A 21,224-nucleotide genomic window follows, 5' to 3' on the forward strand; every position below is an offset into this window, starting at 1 on the left:
AAGAGAGATAGAGTAGATGTGTGTAGGGGAGGGGCTAGGAAGAGAAATAGAGTAGATGTGTGTAGGGGAGGGGATAGGAAGAGAGATAGAGTAGATGTGTGTAGGGGAGGGGCTAGGAAGAGAGATAGAGTAGATGTGTGTAGGGGAGGGGATAGGAAGAGAGATAGAGTAGATGTGTGTAGGGGAGGGGATAGGAAGAGAGATAGAGTGTATGTGTGAAGGGGAGGGGATAGGAAGAGAAATAGAGTGGATGTGTGAAGGGGAGGGGCTAGGAAGAGAGATAGAGTAGAGGTGTGTAGGGGAGGGGATAGGAAGAGAGATAGAGTGTATGTGTGAAGGGGAGGGGCTAGGAAGAACTGAGGGACACAAGGAATGGAGCTAGAAAGTGCCTTGGGTTTTTAAAAAAAGCAACTATAAAGTGGAAAGAATAATAGGCATTCTTGAACAACGTTATTTACTGAATAATTTCTAATAAAATCTTCCTCAGTACTTTTTAAAATAGATGATTCCTGGAAGGGGTGGGGAAACCAGGAGGCTGTGTGAGAGAAGAATAAGAAAAAAATTAAAAACATTGTTTATTTTCTGCGTATGTGCTGTGCCTGAGTGTACACATATGTAGCATATGTATTCAATGTCTGAGGAGCAAGAAGAGGGAATAGGGTTCCCCAAGACTGGAGGTAGCTGCCTTGTGAACTCTGGGAACTGAACCCGAGGCCTCTGTAAGAACAGCAAGAGCTCTAACCCACAAAGCCAACTGTTCAGCTTCCAGAGTAGATACATTTCAAACTTTTTGATACACCCAATATTAGGAAACAACCTGTTCCTTCTCCACATTTTAATGTGTAGATAATACCCAATGCTTGTCATAAAAATTGTCACTCTAGAGGGATACAAAAATCTTATTTGCTCTGTTCAGGTTTTTTTCCCTTTAAGTTTAGAAAGTCATTAACATATTTCTTTAGGCTGATTCTCTATCAGTTTGGAAAGAGTAGGAAACTAAAGAGCATGCTGTATGAAGGCAGGGCTGTGCAGCATCCAACAGGGCTCTTCGTATGGGCCCTGATAACGACCTGCGTCAGATCCAGCAGGAGCTTATTAAAGATCCAGCTCTGGCTCACACTCTGCAGGTGAGGCTCAGGTCTAGCCTAGGCTCCACAGTGGGGTTCAGGAGACTTAATAACTGAGAATAAAACATCCTGGAGATAGGACAGAAATACTTACTCATCTTAGATATTAAGCTGGGCCTTAGGTAAAATAGGATTTGGGTGATGTACAGGCCATCACTGACAGAGCAGCCCGCACGCCCAGTCTGCTCACAGATGAGAGATCCCAAGACATAATTAATTCTGGTTTTCATAGTCAAAGCCAAATAAATCTTGTTCACTAGTTTGATATATATATATATATATATATATATATATATATATATATATCCAGGAAATATCAATTTTATTGAATAAAAATAAAATTAGTTTGGAAGACTTTATCCCATTGGCCTAGGCCATGTATTTATATGCATGTATGTATCTATTTGTACATATAGACACATATACACATGTACAGCAATATGAGGTGATAAGCTTTCATCGTGAGCCATTCATGCAGTCATGCATGACCTCAGCCATTGACCACTATGAAGGTGGGAACTTGAACTCTACTCTGAGGATTGTTATTTTGTCTGTTCCTCTTGTCATGAGTCTGCAGCCACCACTTGAACTTTCCGTGTGAAGCTTAGTTGAAAGTCTGGATTATGGCTCAGAAGAGAGGCAAGCAGCATATGCAAATGCAAGGTGACTTCAGAGCCACAGAGGCGGATAGGCAGGAATTGAAGCAGAACAGAGTGAACCCCAGTTAGTGGTTACTTCTGAGCTGGAGGTAAAAATCAAAGCATTCTTAGTATGACACAAGCGTGAGCCAGGTGTGTAAACAGCATGATCCAGCAGGGCCCAGTGACAGGGAAGATTTGGATCCAACAGTGGCAGGGATTTTTTGGTCATTCAGAGCCAAAGGTTTCTTAGGCTACTGGCATGCTGATAGAATAATTTATTTTTTTACAACGCCATTACCAAATAGCCACAGTCATCAAGAGTTTCTAAGGCTCTGACAATAAGAGTTGAAATAATTCAAGTGTCTGAACATGTCATTTGTAATGCTATGTTTGGGGTTCTATATCCCTTAGAAATGTCCACCAAGACCTTTCGGGCCAGGTTTGTAAGAAGAGACAGTGCTGCTGCCTAAGGAATACTGGGCAGCCATGTGAGCCAGCCTGCGGGCACCTGCCCAAGGCTCAGCGAGCAGATGGCCGCGGGCACAAAACCATCACAGCAACTGGCACCTTGTTGGGTACCCAGAGCAGGAAAGGGCCTGGAAAAGTCCTTCCCTGGCTGCCCTTCCCTCAGAAGCATATTGGGAGCACAGGATGGGGAAGATGCTAGCTCACTGCCAAGTGGAGCTGAGCTGCCCTTTGAAATCCAGGCTGCTGCGGCCTCCTGGGGAGTCAAGCTGGTGCCGTTCAGTAACCAGAGTGGATCTTAAGAAAATATGTGCCCGTTTCCTCCAGTATGGTGAGACCCCCTCAGATTACATTTAACGATGCCTCATGGGATGGTAACATCACAAGACAGTAAAGATTTTCCTGGATGGTCAAGGGTATGGAACAACCTCTTCTGATTCAGAAGTCTCACATTTGGTGATAGAGGCACAACCAATGTGTTTCCCGAGAGGTACCACTGGAAGGGTCATTATCATAGCAAGTTAACTTGTAGGGGCTTGCTAAAATAAAATTTCCGATTTCAATTTAATTTTTAAATAAGCTTGTGTGCATTTCTAAGGCACAAGGAGATGAGCACAGGCAGCACATTTATCACCTCACGTGGCCATCCTTCGGTGTGTGTCGAGAACACACATCCAGAACATAATAAGTCTGATCAACTCCTTCCATCAGTCTGCCACTGGATCCCAGATGCGCTCCATCCCACGGAGCCTCCGTTTGTCTCCTCTCCCTCACATGCCTTGCTTCCTGCTCCATACTCCCTGTGAACCACTGCTTTTATGTCTTTCTCTTTGTATTTGATTTCCTTTCTAAGGAGCTCAAGAAGAAACCCAGAGCGTCTCATGTGGTCATGTATTGTTCTGTCAGTCAGCTATGCTCAAGTCCTGTCTGCCTTTGTTACAATGTCTCATATCCTGTGATCGTCTTGTATTTGGCATCACTTAATAAGTGATAACCCAAAGACCCATCCACATTGTAACAAATGGCAAGTTATCCCTTCAGAAAGCCAGACAAAATTCCCTGTTTATATACATCAATTTCCTTTTTAAAAAATCAGGAGCACTGGGTGCTCCTGTAGAAGACCCAAATTTGGTTCCCAGCACCCACTGGTTTGCTCATAACTCCCTGTAACTCCAGTTCTAGGGGATCAAATATCTCTTTTGGCCTCCAAGGGCATTAGGCACACTGGTGGTATAAACATATATGTGTGTGAAAATCATTAATAAGAAGAAACTAAAATAATTTTAATTGAAAATCCATATTTTTTAAATATAAGGACTTGTTATATTTATATTGCTTAATAATTCAACCCAATACCTTTAACTTGTTGGAATGTAAACACATAACTATTATATCACATTAAACACACACCACACACACATACCCCCCACATACATATACACCAGTTTAGTCTTTAAGTAATTTGCTGAATCCACCATAAATAAAAAGGTCTAATTTCTAGATTCTGCCTACAAAAAAAGAAAACTCTGTCAATTGAATCTCACTAAGGAGAACTTCCACCAAGTCATACTCTGATGGTGATAATATTACTCTAATATAATTATATTTACATAAGAATATTAGTCTCTTCTGCATTTTCAAACCAGTTTGGCATAGTTAAAGGCCACTTCTATTCTATTCTTTTACTTATTCAGTAACAAAGTCACAGGCAATGTACCTCCCTACCACCTTACTGCAACTTTTCTCCTTTAAGTACACAGGCTGTGTTGCTTCCTGAGGGTAAGACTTTTGAAGAAGAGAAAGCTGATTGTTTCAAGTCTTGCACCATTTGATGATAAAGGTGACTGCTCTCTTTGCAGTCTTACCCTTCTAGTAAGAAAGTAGTAAGTTAGGAGATTTTCATGGCAAAGAAGCCACAATCAGCTACCAACTGAACAAATTATTCTATAGTAGTATATCAGAATGGCAGATTAATAATTGATCATGTATACATATGCCTTTAGAAAATATATAGAACAAATATTTTAGTGAAAGATGTTAACACTATCCTCTGAGAACACATAAAAATATCAAATTTGTTTTTAAAATGACATTTTCAGATACTATCCCAAGATACAATAGGCATGTAAATAAAATCTAATGTAAATAACGGAGGTATATAAAAATGAGGCTTAGTGAATAAGCAAAATTGATAAGCTCATATCCATCCACAGCTCTGAAATCTCACATGAAAAATTGTTCCCCTCGGAAATTAAGAAAAATAGATTAGTTCTTCTCTTCTCTCTCTCTCTCTCTCTCTCTCCCCCTCCCCCCCCTCTCATAACAGAAGTAACTTCTAAACCATTCTTGAGGAAACACCCACACCCTTACTCCTTATCAATACAAAGAGTGATTCCTGGCTGCTTTGGGGTATTCTGGACTCCTGGACCTATTGCATCTTTTAGCTTAGTAAGTCTGAGTAAGAGATGCTGGCAATTATCTGAGGCTGGCACTGGCTTTGCAAACCCATCTCTTCTTAACATCAGGCTCCAAACTGTAGCCCCATTAAGGAATGTCTATGTTTGACTCTCTGTGTTCTCCAGTTTTTTTTAATTAAATACCCCTTTCTCTTCATCTCTGTGAGCCTAGTAGAACCAGGGCATGAGTACCAGGGTGCTCCGTTAAGAGCCTGTCCTTTTATTTCCCCAACGACTTCCTGCACCTAGGACCAAACCCTTGGTCTACCATGTACAGAGCTAGAGTTGGGCTCATTTCAATACGAACTATCTGAAATCTTATTTTCATTTTCTTTGTGAATCCCTTGTTGGGAGAGCTATCTGAACACAATGAAATTCTTCTCAGAATACATACACATGAATTCACTGCAGGTGAATTCATTCTCCTAAGGAGAGCCTACACCACACCGTACAACTTACTGGTTAAGTGTTAACACGTAACATGTAACTTAGCATTTAAACTTGAGTACCTCCAGCCAGGATCTTCTCTTCAAGCTCTGCCATCTGCTTCTTGTAGGCTCTTAAGGCTGCTTCTTTGAAGGAAGGTCTGATTCTCTTCGGCTTCATGACCTCTGGTGGTTCTACAGGGAGGTTTTGATTTTCATCCTCTGCTAATTCCATTTCAATTGCTGGCTCATTTAAGGTTTCCAGTTCTCCTTCACTAATGAGGTCATCGGCCTGCCCATCATAGCCCTCGTCCTGTGGGGTCTCATAAGGAGTTGCATAGGAAGGGTGGTCGTAATCTTTAATGAGTTCATCGACTTCAGTGACACTAGTCCTGTTTTCTAGCTTAGCGAGGACCTGCTCCATCACTTGAACATAATCTGCCTCACTGTCAGCCACTGGTTCACAGTAGTCCTCCTCTTCCTCTGCTTTATAGTAATAGGGTTCGGTGTAGATATCAGAGTCAAGGGTGGTACTCGATTCATTTGCCGTGGACTGAGACAGTGTCCGAAATCTCCCCATTAAGGAAGAGCTGCTGTCCTCACACCCACTGAGACTCTGTGTGCTCTTGTTCCACACCACTTCCAGGGCTGACTTTGCCCTCTGAAGAGTAGATCCAAATTTGGGAAACTTAAAGGTCTTATCAGAAAGGTCAATGCTTAGCCGACTGTGCCAGGACTTGGGCTGGGCCCCCTCTGAATCATCACTTTGCAATTCACTTTGACTTCGGTACATCATGGACGGATGGCTTTGGTTGGGGTACAGGTCATTAGAATTGGCTTCCTGATAAGAATCATACTGGCCAACCCACTGGCCTTGTGGTTCATTATCCAATCCAGGGCATGGAGAAGAGTTGTCATCCTGGGTTAAATCATAGCTTTCAGAGTCATCTTGCAGGTCGCTGTGGCACTTGCCAAGGTCATCTAGGTCTTTGCTGGAGGTATCCAGCTGTTGGTCAGACAAACTGTTGGTGTCATAGTCAAAAGGTTCCTGGATAGATGAATCTAAACCAACATCAGTTCCACGCCCTGCTTGATTCCACTCCTTCCATGGAGACAGGTCCTCATGCAGTGAGAGCTGGGAACCACTATAATTGCTTCTGTCTGCAGATGCACACACCATACTGTTGCTCATACCACTGTCCACTGTTTCTGTATTCTCAGTTTCACCTTGCCCTGGCATGGCTGCTATACTCCCATCCAAACCCTGCTCCTGCGGATTGTGGTAAAAGGCAGGCACGCCCTCCTGTTTCCTCTGCCAAATCTCTCGGTCAGAAGAGGAAAGGAGGGAGCTCCCATTAGTTCTACAGAAAAACTGACCTTCAGAAAAATCCTCTGAATAAGACTGACACAATTTGGAAAAATCTGATTCAGAGCGACTAAGTTTAGGGGTGAAGAAGTCACTCTGTGAATGCCAGAGTGGTGTGGCCTCCACATAGTGAGGTGTTTGCTTTTCGGGGGTACTTGATGCTGGTGGTTGGGAGGGCCGTTTATGGTGGTCTGACTTCTGTGATGTTCGGCTGTTAGCTGCTTTGTTCTTAGACCGAGCACTGTGTGACTTTGAGCTGGACTTAGAGGAACTTCCCTTTGCTGGAGAGTCAGCATAGCTGCTTCTGCTGACATCCGACTCCAGCTCTCTGTCACTGTCATTGGGTGACAGCCAAGTGTTCTTCTTAGCTTTGGGCTCTGGTGTGGATAACTTCATATCCATGCTTTCATATGTCTGGGAAGATGGTAACACCCCTTTCTCTTTCCGTTCTCTGATATCATAAGTAAGAATATCTGTGGAGATCCCCAGGCCTGTGCCTTTGAGCTTGTATGATTTCTTTAAGACAGAATCCCTTTGCTGAGGGGTTTCAAAGTACACCAGGATGGGTCGAGGTTTTGCATTTGGGCAATCCCTTTGCTGCCCTATCCTCTGAGCAAATTCGATTTTAATAGCATTTGGTACATCCGAGAAACCCATTTTATCTACAAGAATTTGGTACACCACACTTTCCACGTATTCGTGTCTTTCTTCAGGCACATTTAAAAATCTCAGGCTTACCTTACTCCCCATGTGACCCAAGTGTTTAATGTAATCGTGAATGTCTCTGGTTTCCCTTCGAGCCTGGACAAACCCTGTCCGAAGCTGTTCAATCTCACTCTGGACTACCTCCACGCTGCTGGAGATTTCATCAATAGAGTACTTGAGAGCATTCACATGCCCTCGGAGTTCAGAAAGTTCTGTTTCAATCTGACTTATACCCTGAAGCTCTTTAAAGATCATTTCCATGACATCATGGGTTTGGCTAATGCAGCCAGAGGAGCTGAACCCTGGCTCCAAAATATTTGTCTTTGGGTTCCGAGCAGTTCTATCCAAAGATTTGCTTCTTATGCCCCAGGTTTTCTTCACAGTGCTCAACTCTGAGTCTGAGGAGACACACTCTTGGCTCTTCTTCCATTTCCTCAGTTTCCGTAGAGCACCCAGTTTTAAGGTGTGGAGGGTGCGCTCCCCGTCTGAGCTGCCCTCGGAGGGTGCCAAGCTGCTCGAGCTCTTCCTGTTACGTCTGACAGGCATGGTGTGTGTTGACTGAACCTGGTTTTCCGTGCTGCTCCTTAGCTCATTGAAGGATTCAGAGTATGGGCTCTCGATGGAAGACAGCTCCTGAAGCAGGTCCTCATCACTGTTGGTCACGGCGGTTTGCAGGCCATTGGCGATAGCAACTCGGTAACTGAATGTGGGTGACAGGGAGAAGTCTTTGTGGCTTTCTTCGTCTTCGATGGAGAAGTTACGGGTGGATGAGCACTTTGCAATCTTTTTTACAGTGCTTTTCAGGGCATTTGACAATTTAGGGGGTTTGGTGTGGCCAGCAGTAGGAAAATCTTGATCTTTTCTCTGCTGACGATTCTCTTTGTTTTTGGTTGTATTTCCCAATTTCTTTGTAAACATTCCTTTGCAAAGCTTATGTATATAAGCTAAAATCAAGCTCTTAAAGAGACTGGCCACCATGGAGAGCAATGAGTATGAGCTTTTCTAATCCAAGGAAGTGAACAAGGCACTGGGATGGTAGTCTGTAAACCCAAGGCCAGCATCACTGTTCCCCAGGGTCATCAATTACCACAAGGAGCAGGAATCAGGTGATGCTCCCCTGGGAGGTCAAGGTTCTGTGGACTCCACCAGCCCAGCTTCTCCACTTTTCTGGAAGGGAAGTTTCATGGCTCTTTCATGTCCATGTAACTTCATGCTGTATCTGAAAAGGAAGGGATGCTACAATGAGTACCAGAATTCAAGTCCACATTCTTCCCGTTTCTAACATCTCACCAGGTTGTTTGTGACATGCAACGTGTGCAAAATTGCAGAAGATGTATGCAGTTCTCAGAGTTTAAATCAAAGTGCATTCATTGTATGGGACCCTTTCCTAAACTATTTATTGCAATTGAAATGGTGACAGAATGCATCAGGATTACTTTAAAAAGTGAATAAAATGACAATTTGAATGTGGTCATGTTGCCATCCCCACTCTATATCTTTTTCTAATCTCACATTTACTAACAGAATTATAAGGACATTAAGTATATTCTTCCTACCCTAGACTCTCCAAATTTATCGTATTTATAGAATCCGTGTTTGTTAAGACTTTTTCATGCAGCCAAGACTTTTTACACTAGAAATAACTTCTTGCTCCTGTAGGAATTCAATAATTGAGCATCCCCTAAACAGAGATTTAAATAATCAAAATTAATAACTATTTCCAATGATGAATAATCGCTAGGACATCATTGTAGGTATCCAACCTGACAGGGAACAAACATGAGCTGAAATGCATTTTAAGATTATATTAAACTGAGCAGTGGGAAGCAATAAAAGGACTAGTGCAGCTGCCTTAAAACTGGAGACAGTAAAACAAAAGGTAAAAGCCCATGGCATAAAAGAGCATTGCCAGTCTAAACCACCGGTACAGCCTCCTGGCAACGTGGCTGAAAATTCATCCTTGGGGTTTGTTAGGAATACCATCAGAACTGAATTCTCAAGCCACTAAATAAAACTGTCCCACAGATGAAACAAGCACACAGATCATCACAGGAAGACGGGCCAGGTTCCTCCTGCGATTCGTTTCTGAAGTGTGATTGACAGAGAACCATGACACCTTAATGACAGATTCTTTCTCAGACAACAGGAGGAATAAGTTCGCCTTCAGAGCCAGTGACTGCATGGCACACTGTCTTCTACATAATAAACTCTCAAAAGATTTGTGGAGTATTTTATCATTGCAATATGTCCCAGAATAACAATAACACCAAAGCCTTTGCTCGTTTTTGAAGAATGAATCTGGGTAGATAAACAGCCTAGTGTAATTCACTAAAGGATACATCATAATCTTCATGTAGATTTTCTGGAGTCTACCGCTGCTTTGTCTACCTTCCTCCACTTGGAGCACCTCCAGCGTCACTTCAGTCAGGCACTGCAGGGACTTGGGAGTACACACTGTGGCAGAAAGCCAAGCTTCTCAAGGCAAGGGGTATGTGAATGAGGAAGGCAGGAGAGCAGATGCAAAGAGGAGAGAGAGAGAGAGAGAGAGAGAGAGAGAGAGAGAGAGAGAGAGAGAGAGAGAGAGAGAGAGAGAGAGACTAGAAATGCCCAAGCCTCAGAGGATTCCCACCTTGAGAGTTACAAGTGCTCTTCTCTGGGATGATTTCTGACTTATTCATAATCATAAGCTAGGACATTTTTTCTACTAATAAATGGTGCTGAGAAGTTGACTCCTGAATTAAATGTGTACAAAACTTTCTTACATGTATCTGTGATCTCTCCTTATAAAGAAAAGATGTAGGGAAGTTAAACTAGACTGGGACAAATGAATCATTTTCAATGAGTTTTGGAAGAAGGAAGTGTTCTACCAATTTCTACAATCTAAAATATTACGTTTACCAAGCCCACACGTGGAGTTCTGTGCTTTGCTGATATAAAAGCAGTTATTCTGCGACTGTTATCTGATGTAATCACACCTGGGCTATATGACTTTCATTGTGATTCAGAATTGTCACTGTGGGTGAGAACACTGAGAAAAAGAGCAATCCAAATGGAAGTCCTGTCCCTCTAGACACAACCCAAGAGCACTTGTTTGTAACTGGCCTGAGGAATTACCCTTCCTCTGTGCTCTAACCATCCAAAATAGCTCAGATGCTATGGCTGCCCTGCATTCATCTGCACATCAGTAATCAATGCTCTGAGGGTGCAGACCTAATATAAAGCTTACATTCTATAATCCATTAATGGATATAAAGCACGCATGCATGGGGAATTATGGGAGGTAGGGCTTGGTATGAGGAAGCAGGTCAGTGGAGTGTATAACTTTGGTGACTATATGATGCCCTGGTCCCTTCCTATTACCATTTCCTGACAGTTGTGATGTGAACACCCTCCTTCTCCCTCAGGTTCCACCTCCATGGTGCCACGCCTTAACTCATGGCTAGAAATTGAGAGCCAGGTGAACACAGACTGAATCTCAACTGCTTTCTTTACCCCAGTGCTGATGTCAGACAGCTTTCCTAGAGACATAATGTATCTTTCTAATGCTAATTTTTCCCCTCTTTCAGACACAAAATTTCTCTAAAATCATACAATTAATATATGCAAGTCTTACTACTGAAGGCACCCTGACAGTCCCAGGAGCATATTGCCCCAACAACATTATTTAAGGGACAGTTCCCTGATTACTGTATTTTTGATTTAGTATGTTTTTCTAAGCTTTTCTTTCTGTCCCCTGTTCCTCTGTCTTGCCCTTCCACCATATCTTTTGTGAATATCTATAAAATGCCTATGTTATCTTAGATTGAGCAAAGATCAGCTTCAGTCTGGCTACTCCTGGCTTTTGGCACCGAGTCCTCTGTACTCTTATAGTGCCTTGAATGTATCTCCCTTAAGAAAGCCTCACATGAGAGAGCCTCATATTTACATAAAATATTGTACCTATGTATCTATCTGCCTTTCCAGTTTGACTGTGAACTGCTGACAGCCAAGCACCATTTAGCTTTAACTATTTTCATTGTTTGCTGCATCCTATTTTCTCAATAACCACATCATCTAAGTGAATAGATAAATAAATGGAAGAACACACTCACTAACTCACAAGTCAAATAATAAAGTCAAAGAAGGCAGAAAGGGCTGTCCTTAGCACAAACAATCCAGAGAAAAAGATGATCAGGGTGGGCCATACCTATAACTCCAGAACATGGAAGGATGAGGCATGTCAGATGCCAGGCTGTGATACATAGTAATTTCCAGCCAGAAAAACCTGGAGGGAAGTGAGAATCTGTCTCAAAAAGCTAAAACACTTTGATGGCCTCAGAGTCACTGATTTGTCAACTACCTGTGTTCAGTCCAAAATGTGTCCTGTCTAATGTCCAGTGGACATTGTGGAAGATAGAGTGATAGAAATATATGTGGGAACATCAGGAGAGTACTAAGACATTAGTACTTCCAGAATTAGTGTTTTCTGGAATGCTACATGGCCGTTGTAATCATGAACGCAGTTGTGTTTCTTCTGTACAAAGCTGTAATGAGTGCTCACACACACATGGGTGCACACATGTGCACACATAGACTTGAGAGCAGGAGTGGGGCTAGATGAAGAAGAAAAGGAGGAGGAGGAGGAGGAGGAGGAGGAGGAGGAGGAGGAGGAGGAGGAGGAGGAGGAGGAGGAGGAGGAGGAGGAGGAGAAGGAGAAGGAGAAGAAGTAGAAGAAGAAGAAGAAGAAGAATATGAAGAATATGAAGATGAAGAAGAAGAAGAAGAAGAAGAAGAAGAAGAAGAAGAAGAAGAAGAAGAAGAAGAAGAAGAAGAAGAAGAAGAAGAAGAAGAAGAAGATGAAGAAGAAGAAGAAGAAGAAGAAGAAGAAGAAGAAGAATATGAAGAAGAAGAAGAAGAAGAAGAAGAAGAAGAAGAAGAAGAAGAAGAAGAAGAAGAAGAAGAAGAAGAAGAAGAAGAAGGAGAAGAAGGGATCAGCAGGCATGGGAAGGCTATGAGACAATGGGGATATGAAAACATTACATTGCACACAAGTAAAAACTGTCAAAAATTAAAAATAAATTAGAAATCAAACAATTTAATAATGAAAATTTAAAAAATAATTGACTCAAAAACCAATTACCAGAGGCACACAAGCCAAAGACAAAAGAGTATGTTCCTTGGCCTGTGAAAAATTCTTACCACAGGTACTAGTTGGTGGGGAAACTGAGCCAGGATCTTAACAGTCTTAAATGTAGGTTAAGTTCCAGTTGGTGACAATGTACTATTTTCTAATAGCTTCCCACATTGTCCTGAATACAAACTTCTTTCATGGTAATCCCAGTTTAAACACCCCACTGTGTGATCTTGAGAAAACAACCAGCCTTCTCTGCTTGAGATCATACATTTGGAAAACTGGGGCAGAAACATAATCTCTTGGGGAACTGTAAGGTTTAAATGAGCTAACATGTGCAAAGTTCTTACAACAGTGTCTGAGCACAGAGCCTAGCCAAGCAAATCTTAGCTGTTACTGGGGCAGGGAGAGGTAGTGACAGGAAATGAGAAGCAGCCAGGAATAGCCAATGAGACCAAGGCAGACTTGGAATGCAACTTCCGGCCCCTTTTAAGTTGAAGAAAGATGAGAAGGTACAGATATTCTAGATAAGCAGATGGAAAGAAATACAAGCATCTGTCTCCAGCCACATGTTTCACTCCTGGGATTTCACTGTCCCAGTCACTCTGTGCCCTGTCCCTTTTCCCCATTTCCTTTTGTCACAAAACCAGAACAGCCTCAGGAAACAAAATTCTGTTGAATTATCCATGAGACTCATTTGCGACTCATGACTGGGACAGGAAAGAAAGCTGACACGTAATGAGCATGTGTTGTGCCCCAGAAACTTCTCACAATAATCCACACTGAGACACTAAAGAAGGCATACCTCTGCCTATTAACATGGATGAGAAAAGCAAAGATTCAAAGAGAAGAAAAGTGGAGTAAAGTATATAAGTAACCTGACCCTGGGTCAGCTAATCTGAACTGTACCTATAGGGCTGACACAGCCTTTAAGATACACACATACATACACTCTGTTTGTCAGTTTATTCCAAATAAAATGACTTTTTTCTGGTGAGGAATACAACAACAGAAATAGAGGAAACTGGAGGGGTTGTACAGAGCCAGCATAGAGCCATCTAATTCTCAATTTCTACTATTTGAGAGGCTCCCCTGTACTCTTTTGCTTTGTTATGTTTAATTTCACAGAACACATTATATTACATAAAGAAATTTGAGAGTAAGAATGAAGATTTAGAGAGGTTAATCCTTGAAGATTAAAACACTGGGCTGTTGCTGAGGGAGGTCTTAATGACAATGTTTAATTATTATTTACCCTATACCAACTGCTAAAAAAACTTCTATTTTTCATCTCTATAGTATTTAAAGGAAAGAAGCTGAGATGTTGAGCTTTGGGAAATTTTGCTAGATCATGCAGCTAATAAGCAATATCCCCCTTGGCTCTGAGCTCCAGATTTGGATTAAGATATGAAAATTCTAAAACTAGCCTTAATGAAATCATTTTTATTGGTTAACAAATTCATTTTGTAAGAGAACTGTTCAATGGGACTCAAGTTAGATAGTCCATGTGGACTAAAGAGTTAATTAAAGCCTTTAAGAGAAGTAACACTTCACTGTTAGATCTATACTTGAACTGGATTTATGATTCAAGACATGATTTTATGGTTCTTACCAAAAGCATGCAAGTATGAGAGCTGAGAATTCAGAGTTCTCATGGAGAAGAAGGGAAACAAAGAGGCTGGGCGGGTCAAAATTCAGACTAGCTCCCTCCCCAATCCCCAGGTTCTAGGCTTGACCATGAGGCTAACTCTAACTCATCTCTGATCTTGACCCTGGCCCAGAAACCTGAGCTTATTCCATGATTTTCAGATGTGTGTTTACTATTCTATTATTTGCTTAATTTTGCACAGATGTGTTAGCCTTACTCATCCATGACACTTATTTTTAAAATGTTAAAATATATTAATTACATATATTATTAAAATAATTTAAAATATAAAGTTATTTTGCTTGCATGTATGTATGTGCACCACATGCATGGAGTACCTGTAAGGGTGTGATGGTGTGATGGTTTGTATATACTTGGGCCAGGGAGTGGCACTATTAGGAAATGTGGCCTTGTTTGAATAGGTGTGTCGCTGTGGGCGTGGGCTTAAGACCCTCACCCCTAGCTGCCTGGAAGTTAGTCTTCCACTAGCAGCCTTCAGATGAAGATGTAGAACTCTCAGCTCCTCCTGTACCATGCCTGCCTGGATGCTGCCATGCTCTCACCTTGATGATACTGGACTGAACCCCTGAACCTGTAAGCCAGCCCCCAATTAAATGTTGTCCTTTATAAAACTTTCATTGGTCATGGTGTCTGTTCACAGCAATAAAACCCTAACTAAGACAGATGGTTAGTTTAATCACCAACTTCACATAACCTAGAATCACCTGGTAGGGAGACTCTCTGAGGACTGTCTAAATGAGGGTGTCCTGTGGGCATGTTTGTGAGGGGTTGTCTTGATTGTTAATTTTTTGGACAGAACCAACCACCGTGGGCAGCACGTCTGCCTAAGCAGGAGATCCTGAACTGCATAAGAGTAGAAAAACCTAGCTAAGCACTAACATGCACTGATTTCCCCCATACTTGTGAATGTGGCACGACTCTCTGCCTCAGGTTCCTGCCTTGATTTATCTGCAGTGATAGACTGTAACTTGGGATTTTATGCCAGATAGGACTTTTGTCTTCTAAGATTTTTGTCAGGGTATTTTATCACAGCCACAAAAATGAAATTAGGACAATGAGTTATCCTAAATGAAGAATTGAAAGAAAATCATACAGTCACTTAACTACCACCTTGGGCTTCTGCACTTGGCTCTATCTCTGGCTTCCTACTGTTCCACTGACAACCCTGTGTGTAACTCTGGATGCAGCCTGTTCTGTATTAAAAGTAAGAATTTTAAATTTTAATGAATGTTGCAGAGCACAGATCTTAAAGGCTTGCATAATTATATTGTCCACTCCCCTCCTGGCTTCTGCTTTAGAGTATTAAGTCCACTGCAATTCTCTCCGCACAAAAGAACTTCAGCTGATTCTAATTCTTGGATGAAAGCCAAATATTTATGCTTTAAAGCACTCAAGCAAAAACGGGTGTGCCACTCATTACTAAAATTTAGTCACTACACAAAGTGGCAATTTCATCATCTTCCCAAATTACGGGATGCTTTTAAAGTAAGTCCCAAAAGACGCTTCTTAAAAATGCCTAACAAGACTTCCTTTACAATTTTCAGTAAAGACCCCAGATTTGCTATCAGATAGTTAATACAAGTTCCCAATGAAGGATTCAAGCGTCCAATTCAGATGTTTAGAATCAGCAGTACTCTTATTATAGACAACTCTGGGATACATGCAAAGTCTCTTCAGTTCAAAACTAAAATACACTTAGCATCAGCCACTTTTCACCTCAGTGATGTCTGAACGTAACTACAGCCAACAGTGCACTAAGAGACCACAACCTGATAATTTTCTAACCACTCCATATTTTCAAAGGCACGTGAGACTGTCTTCTGAGTAAATTCCCCTGGTTTAGTGACAACCCTGAGAATAGACACTTTCTGAACACTGTACAGTTAGTGTTAGCCTCCACCAACCTGTCTCCCAGAGTCACTGCAGAGATGCCTGGTACCACTAAGCTGGACCAATTGAACATCCCCCTCAAGATTGTTACTCCTTTCTCTGATTTTCCTGAGTGCTGGTTGGTCCCCTGGGGCTCACTCTGAATCATTCCCTGAAAATGTTGCTTCCTGCCCTGAGTGTGTGTGTGGGGAGGGAGGGGGAGGTTCATTCTGTTTTTTTTTTAGGCAGCCTAGAGGCAGTGACTGATAAGTGGGGGTTCATATACCTGGTTCTTTTTCTTCAGTAATAGAAAAACTCTGAATATCAGCACTTCTTGTAGAATCGTTAAGACCTCTGTTGTAAACATTCTGAAGATCAGGTTTCCATATACACAAGTCAAAAGATGCACTGTACTTATCTGTTCCATAGTCTGTATCCCAGGGAATCTAACTGTAGAAGGTTGGTACCAAGGGAGCACTGAAGAAATGGCTCTATATGATGCAGTATATATGCATAAGGATCTAAGAACTAATGCTTTGCAGAAGCAGGCTCTGTAGTATATTGCGTAGGGAAAAATTACCATTCTTATGGCTATAGACTTCAGAGTTACATCAGCAGGAGAGAATAGAGCAGCACACACGGTATCTTGAATATCGGATAGGCTCAAGGGAAGATATGATTGGCACTGTGAGACAGAATGACTGTGGTTGGAGTCTCTTGATACAGGACAGAAAGACAATGATTAGCTAGAAGCAATTTCTTATTCATTAAAGGGTAATTAATTCTAAAACTATCTGTGTCACCAAACAAATACATTTTCACTTCTTGTAGCAGATACTGAAAAATCTAAGCACCTAGTAGAATAATTTTTGTTATGAAAGACAAGACTTCAGGTAAGGTTTAATTCCCAACTTGGGCAGGTTGGCCATCCCACCATCAGGTTCTTAGTCATGGGAGAAAACACCTGTGTTAATTCATTTCCTAGAGGTGAGGGCATCTATAATTATAGAGACTTTAGTCCAATTTAATAACTTTCTCTGAGTTATTTCCTCTGAATCCTCTAAGACACAAAATAATTCCACATTACCATTCAGGGGGAGAAAACCCATTCTTGCTCAAAGGCAACACAGAGGCATCTTCTTTACAGAGAGATGCTTGTTTTCTTCCCATGAAGATTTTCACAGATATTTCCTCATGCCTGTACGCCAACAACATGAGTAAAAGCTTCAGCATAATTAGTCAACAATCCCCAGGGCCTGGTCACTGAGGCAACAGAGAACATAAAGAAGTTTTGGTGTCTCACCAACATGATTGCAAAAGAGAACCGGAGTCAGTTGTTTCTCTATGAATTAAGATGGATGTAAGTTGAAATAGAAAACAATTTATCTCTGTGTTAGCACACAGTATTTAATAGATAAAAGCAAAAGAAATAATAGACGGTCAAGAACAGCCTTGGAGCAGGGATATAGCTCAGTGATAGAACACTTGCTTAGCACGTGCAATGCTGGAGTTTCAATCCTCAACACTAAAATAAATAAATAAATAAATAAATAAATAAATAAATAAATAAATAATAGCTTTTCTAATACATTTCATGGATGTTCATGCTATTGGCAAATAATCTACTCCCAGTCTTGATCATATCCTACCTTTGAGCTTTGACTCCATGCTTATAAACTATGCTTGGAGTTCTCACTATCACAGCTCCTAGAGATTGCTAATAGGCAAGAGAGACTAATGATGGCTGCCTTGGTGTACTTGCTGGCTTTGCTTCAGACACACCCCTACCAGTAAGGGTTATGCGTACAGGAGTGTAGGGGAGTGTGCTCTGGTTATTCCTGTTGTGGGAAGAAAACAACTGTGGCCAGGCACCATTAAGCATATTTCTCGGCAGAGCAGCTCTAACAGTGATGACACCTATTTCCAAATACAAGTGAAGACCCTACAAAGCCTTAAACTGGTATTATCAACACATAGAGAAGAAACTCTAAAGTGCCTACTTATCCACTTTATAAACCATTAAATCATAAAGTACAAACGTAGTAATACAATGGGAAGGCTCTTCATATTATACAGTAGATATTACCATAGCTTTATATTTTAAAATATTCTGTTTTATAATTTTAAATCTTTATTTTAATATTTAGTTTCATTTAAATTATGTGTGTATGTGTATTTGTGTCTGTGAGCGTGTATGTGCATATGAGTACATGTACTGGTTGGGGGATGGAAAAGGGTTTTAGAACCTTTGGTGCTCTAGTTCTAGGCAGTTGTGAGCTGCCTGACATAGGTTCTGGGACATGAGCTCAGGTCTTCTGCAAGAGCAGGAAGCACTGGCTCGGCTCTCCAGCTCCAGTGTTTTTATCTTTTTAAATTATCACACTAAGTAATGAGCTTCACTATGACATTTTCATGTGCATGTATCATCTTCATTCTTACTCATACCTTCCCAGTTCAGCACTCTTGAAGGTTTATTACAAATGATTTCTCCAGTGAAGGCCCACGAACTCTCAGCTGCATTATGCCTGTAGATGATCATCTTGAATAGCCACTAGTGGGATTCTTAATCACCGGGCTGAATGTTGGAAGTGGGGGGGGACACATTTGTAAAACACATTTCATGACCAAACCTTCATCTGTCAGGTGTATGTTTCCTGTCCTACATGGGAAGTTCTTCCTTTGCCCCAAGTGTTCAGGTACTTGGCTCTTATCTGGCCTGTTGCATAGACAAGAATAGTTAGGTGATGGCTTGCTTATAGCTGATGTACCCTAGGTTTGTTGATTTTCTGAGGAACATGTGAGGCTCTGAGAATAACAATGTGTTGGCATGTGGGGCAGAAGGAGGATTAAGAAGATTATGTTTTTAAAAGCACAGAGAATTGCTTTGAGATGAAAAGGCAAGTGTCTACACAAGAGTCAGCTGCATTGCCATTGCTATGTCTGCTGTGCTTTCAGATGAGTTCTGCTGTTTTCACCGCATCATTTCCCTGATCACACAACGACACAGAAACAGAGTTTGACGAAACTCTGCAGCCCAGCTTCTCCTCTGCGTTCCTTACTGGCAAAAGGCAATGTATGTTTGCCACAACTCTGACATGAAAGAGCATGCTAGCTAGTTTTCAAGTCAACTTGACACAAGTTAGAGGGGAGAGAACCTCGAATGAGAAAATGCTGTAGGCAAGCCTATAGGCCTATAGGCTATTGATTAATTAGTAATTTAGGAGAGGCTAGCCCACTGTACTTCTGGATTGGTGGGTTCTTAAAGAAAGCAGCCCGAGCAAGCCATGAAGAACAAGCAAGTAACCAACACTTCCCAGTAGCCTCCACTTCAGCTCCCACCTTTGCTTCCTGCCCTGTTTGAGTTCCTGCTATGGGTTCCCTCAGTGGATTGTGATTCAGGGCATGTCAAACCAACCCTTTCCTTCCCCAAGCTATTACAGTCACTGTGCTATTGTAGTGCTTCTTATCAGCGCATAGGACACAAGGCGCCCAATGGATGGTCCAGACCTGTTCACCTATGCATTAATACAAGAAAGGTTATACTTTTGTAAACTCATAAATTAACATAAGGCTATTGACTTACAAGCCTATTTAACCCAGTTTTGAAGAAGACAAATTGCCAGTTCTTCAGGGAATTTGATATAAGTGGTAACTTGGATGTATTTTACAATTCTTCAAAGTTTAAAAATTAAGAAATGCCTCTAGAGCAACAACAGCAAAATTGCCTTACTGTCCAATATGCAATTGACTATTCTGTATCAGACAAAAAAATAATTGAAAAAAAAAGAGTAGGTTCTGCAAGGCATCATGAACTGAGCACAAATACTTTTACATTGTCCTAAGCACAAATCTGTACTTTTAAGAACTATTGTGAGGGGTGGTCTTTTTAATTTGAAGCTATTGACATGCTAGATATATTTAAGAACTTCTTAAGGGGATTTTTTTAAATTACATTTTCATCTCTGAATTTCCTATTGAGTTATTCTTTCAGGTAGAAACCAAGAAAGATTGCCTAGATCTTTTCTTTTCAGCAATTAAGCAATGCTCATCAATCAGATTCTGCAGACAGTTTTTCAAGGTTGTAATTGAGGTCGTATAACCTTGCCTTTATTGATGGGTACAAATCAAGCTCCAGCATTCAGATAAGAAATATCTGATCACAATTTGGAGAGAACGTATTTAACAGATTTCAACATATTGAGCAGTGTTTGAGTGTAGGAGCAGCTCAGTTTCATTCCCGCTGCTTCACTGAGGCTATACCTGGAATCTTTATCACCTTCTTCCCACAGGACTCTAAGCATCTGTATAAGAGTGGAGCCCTTTGTGTGCTCAGTGCTGGTCAATGAGAATGGGTAGCTAGAGATGGCGAAGACAGATTTATGGAGACCAAACTAGCTACAAACTTAGATTTAAATTAAAATGATTTTAAACCTACTAGCAATGTGAAGAGGTCAACACTTTAATTATTGAGCAGCAGTTACTCATTGTGACTTGTTCTAGGATTGGGGAACAAAGAGTGAGAGAAAGAGCAGTAATCTCCATCTTCTATAAGGTCAAATAATAGTTATGCAGAAAGAGGTTTTAGTAACAATATGATCACACACACACACACACACACACACGCACTCACACACACATTATAATAAACAAAACCTAAAGTGACTCATTGATTTCTACTCTATACATTTCAGATATATCAGTGGCCCTTATATTCCCTCTTTTAACCCGAGCTAGCTTTTTTTACCCACTTTTCTTGGAGAGAATGTATTTTCAATTCCTCCCAAACACCTCCTACCACAGCATGAGCTTTTGTAGTACCCATTAGTAGCCATTTTTACATTTCCCTTTTATAATGGAGATGAGAACTTTTGAGAGGAAGCCCTGTTCCCTTCCTTCTGTAGAAGCTAACACAGCTTGCCAGGGCTTAAGTCAAAACACAAAGGCCTTGGTCTCCAATCATAACTGGAGGGCATTTTGCCCCACAAGCATTTCCTCTGCCTGAATTGTTTTTCTTGCAGAAATCATATTTTCATCTATTGCCTCTTACTTAAAATATTAAGATACATTTTGAGCACAATTTTATTGTTCGCGTCAACAACAAAAGTTACCACACTGTTGTCACGTTAGCATCATTTTACTCTACCAGGGTGACCTTCCCCTCCACTTGTACCCAACACATATAAGTATCTCACTGAATTTTCAGATATCTCAGAACTTTTAAAAAAAATCTCACAACCTAGTGATGAGCACAGGAGAAGGCAGGCACCAGCAATAAAAACCCAAAGAAAGGAATTGTTGACAGAGACACACTGAGAAAGCCAACCTTTTGAGCTCTATACAGGTCAGTCCTGTTAATTCAACATAGACAAATAGTGCCTATGTCTAATAGTG

At 41.2% G+C, this 21,224-nt stretch overlaps 1 protein-coding gene across 1 annotated transcript in view; it reads right to left on the bottom strand.

The window, feature by feature from the left end:
* UNC13C (unc-13 homolog C) overlaps positions 1-8,163 on the bottom strand; it is a gene marked incomplete at both ends in the record, with an annotated part of 411,981 nt that extends 403,818 nt beyond the window's left edge. The window contains one exon of the mRNA XM_080934341.1: positions 5,199-8,163. Coding sequence (XP_080790467.1) covers positions 5,199-8,163 — 2,965 coding nt within the window. The remainder of the gene's footprint in view (positions 1-5,198) is intronic.
* Between the last annotated feature and the right edge of the window lie 13,061 nt (positions 8,164-21,224).

This window comes from Micromys minutus (genome assembly GCF_963924665.1).
Source record: "Micromys minutus genome assembly, chromosome: 21".
NCBI classification, from domain to species: Eukaryota; Metazoa; Chordata; class Mammalia; order Rodentia; family Muridae; genus Micromys; species Micromys minutus.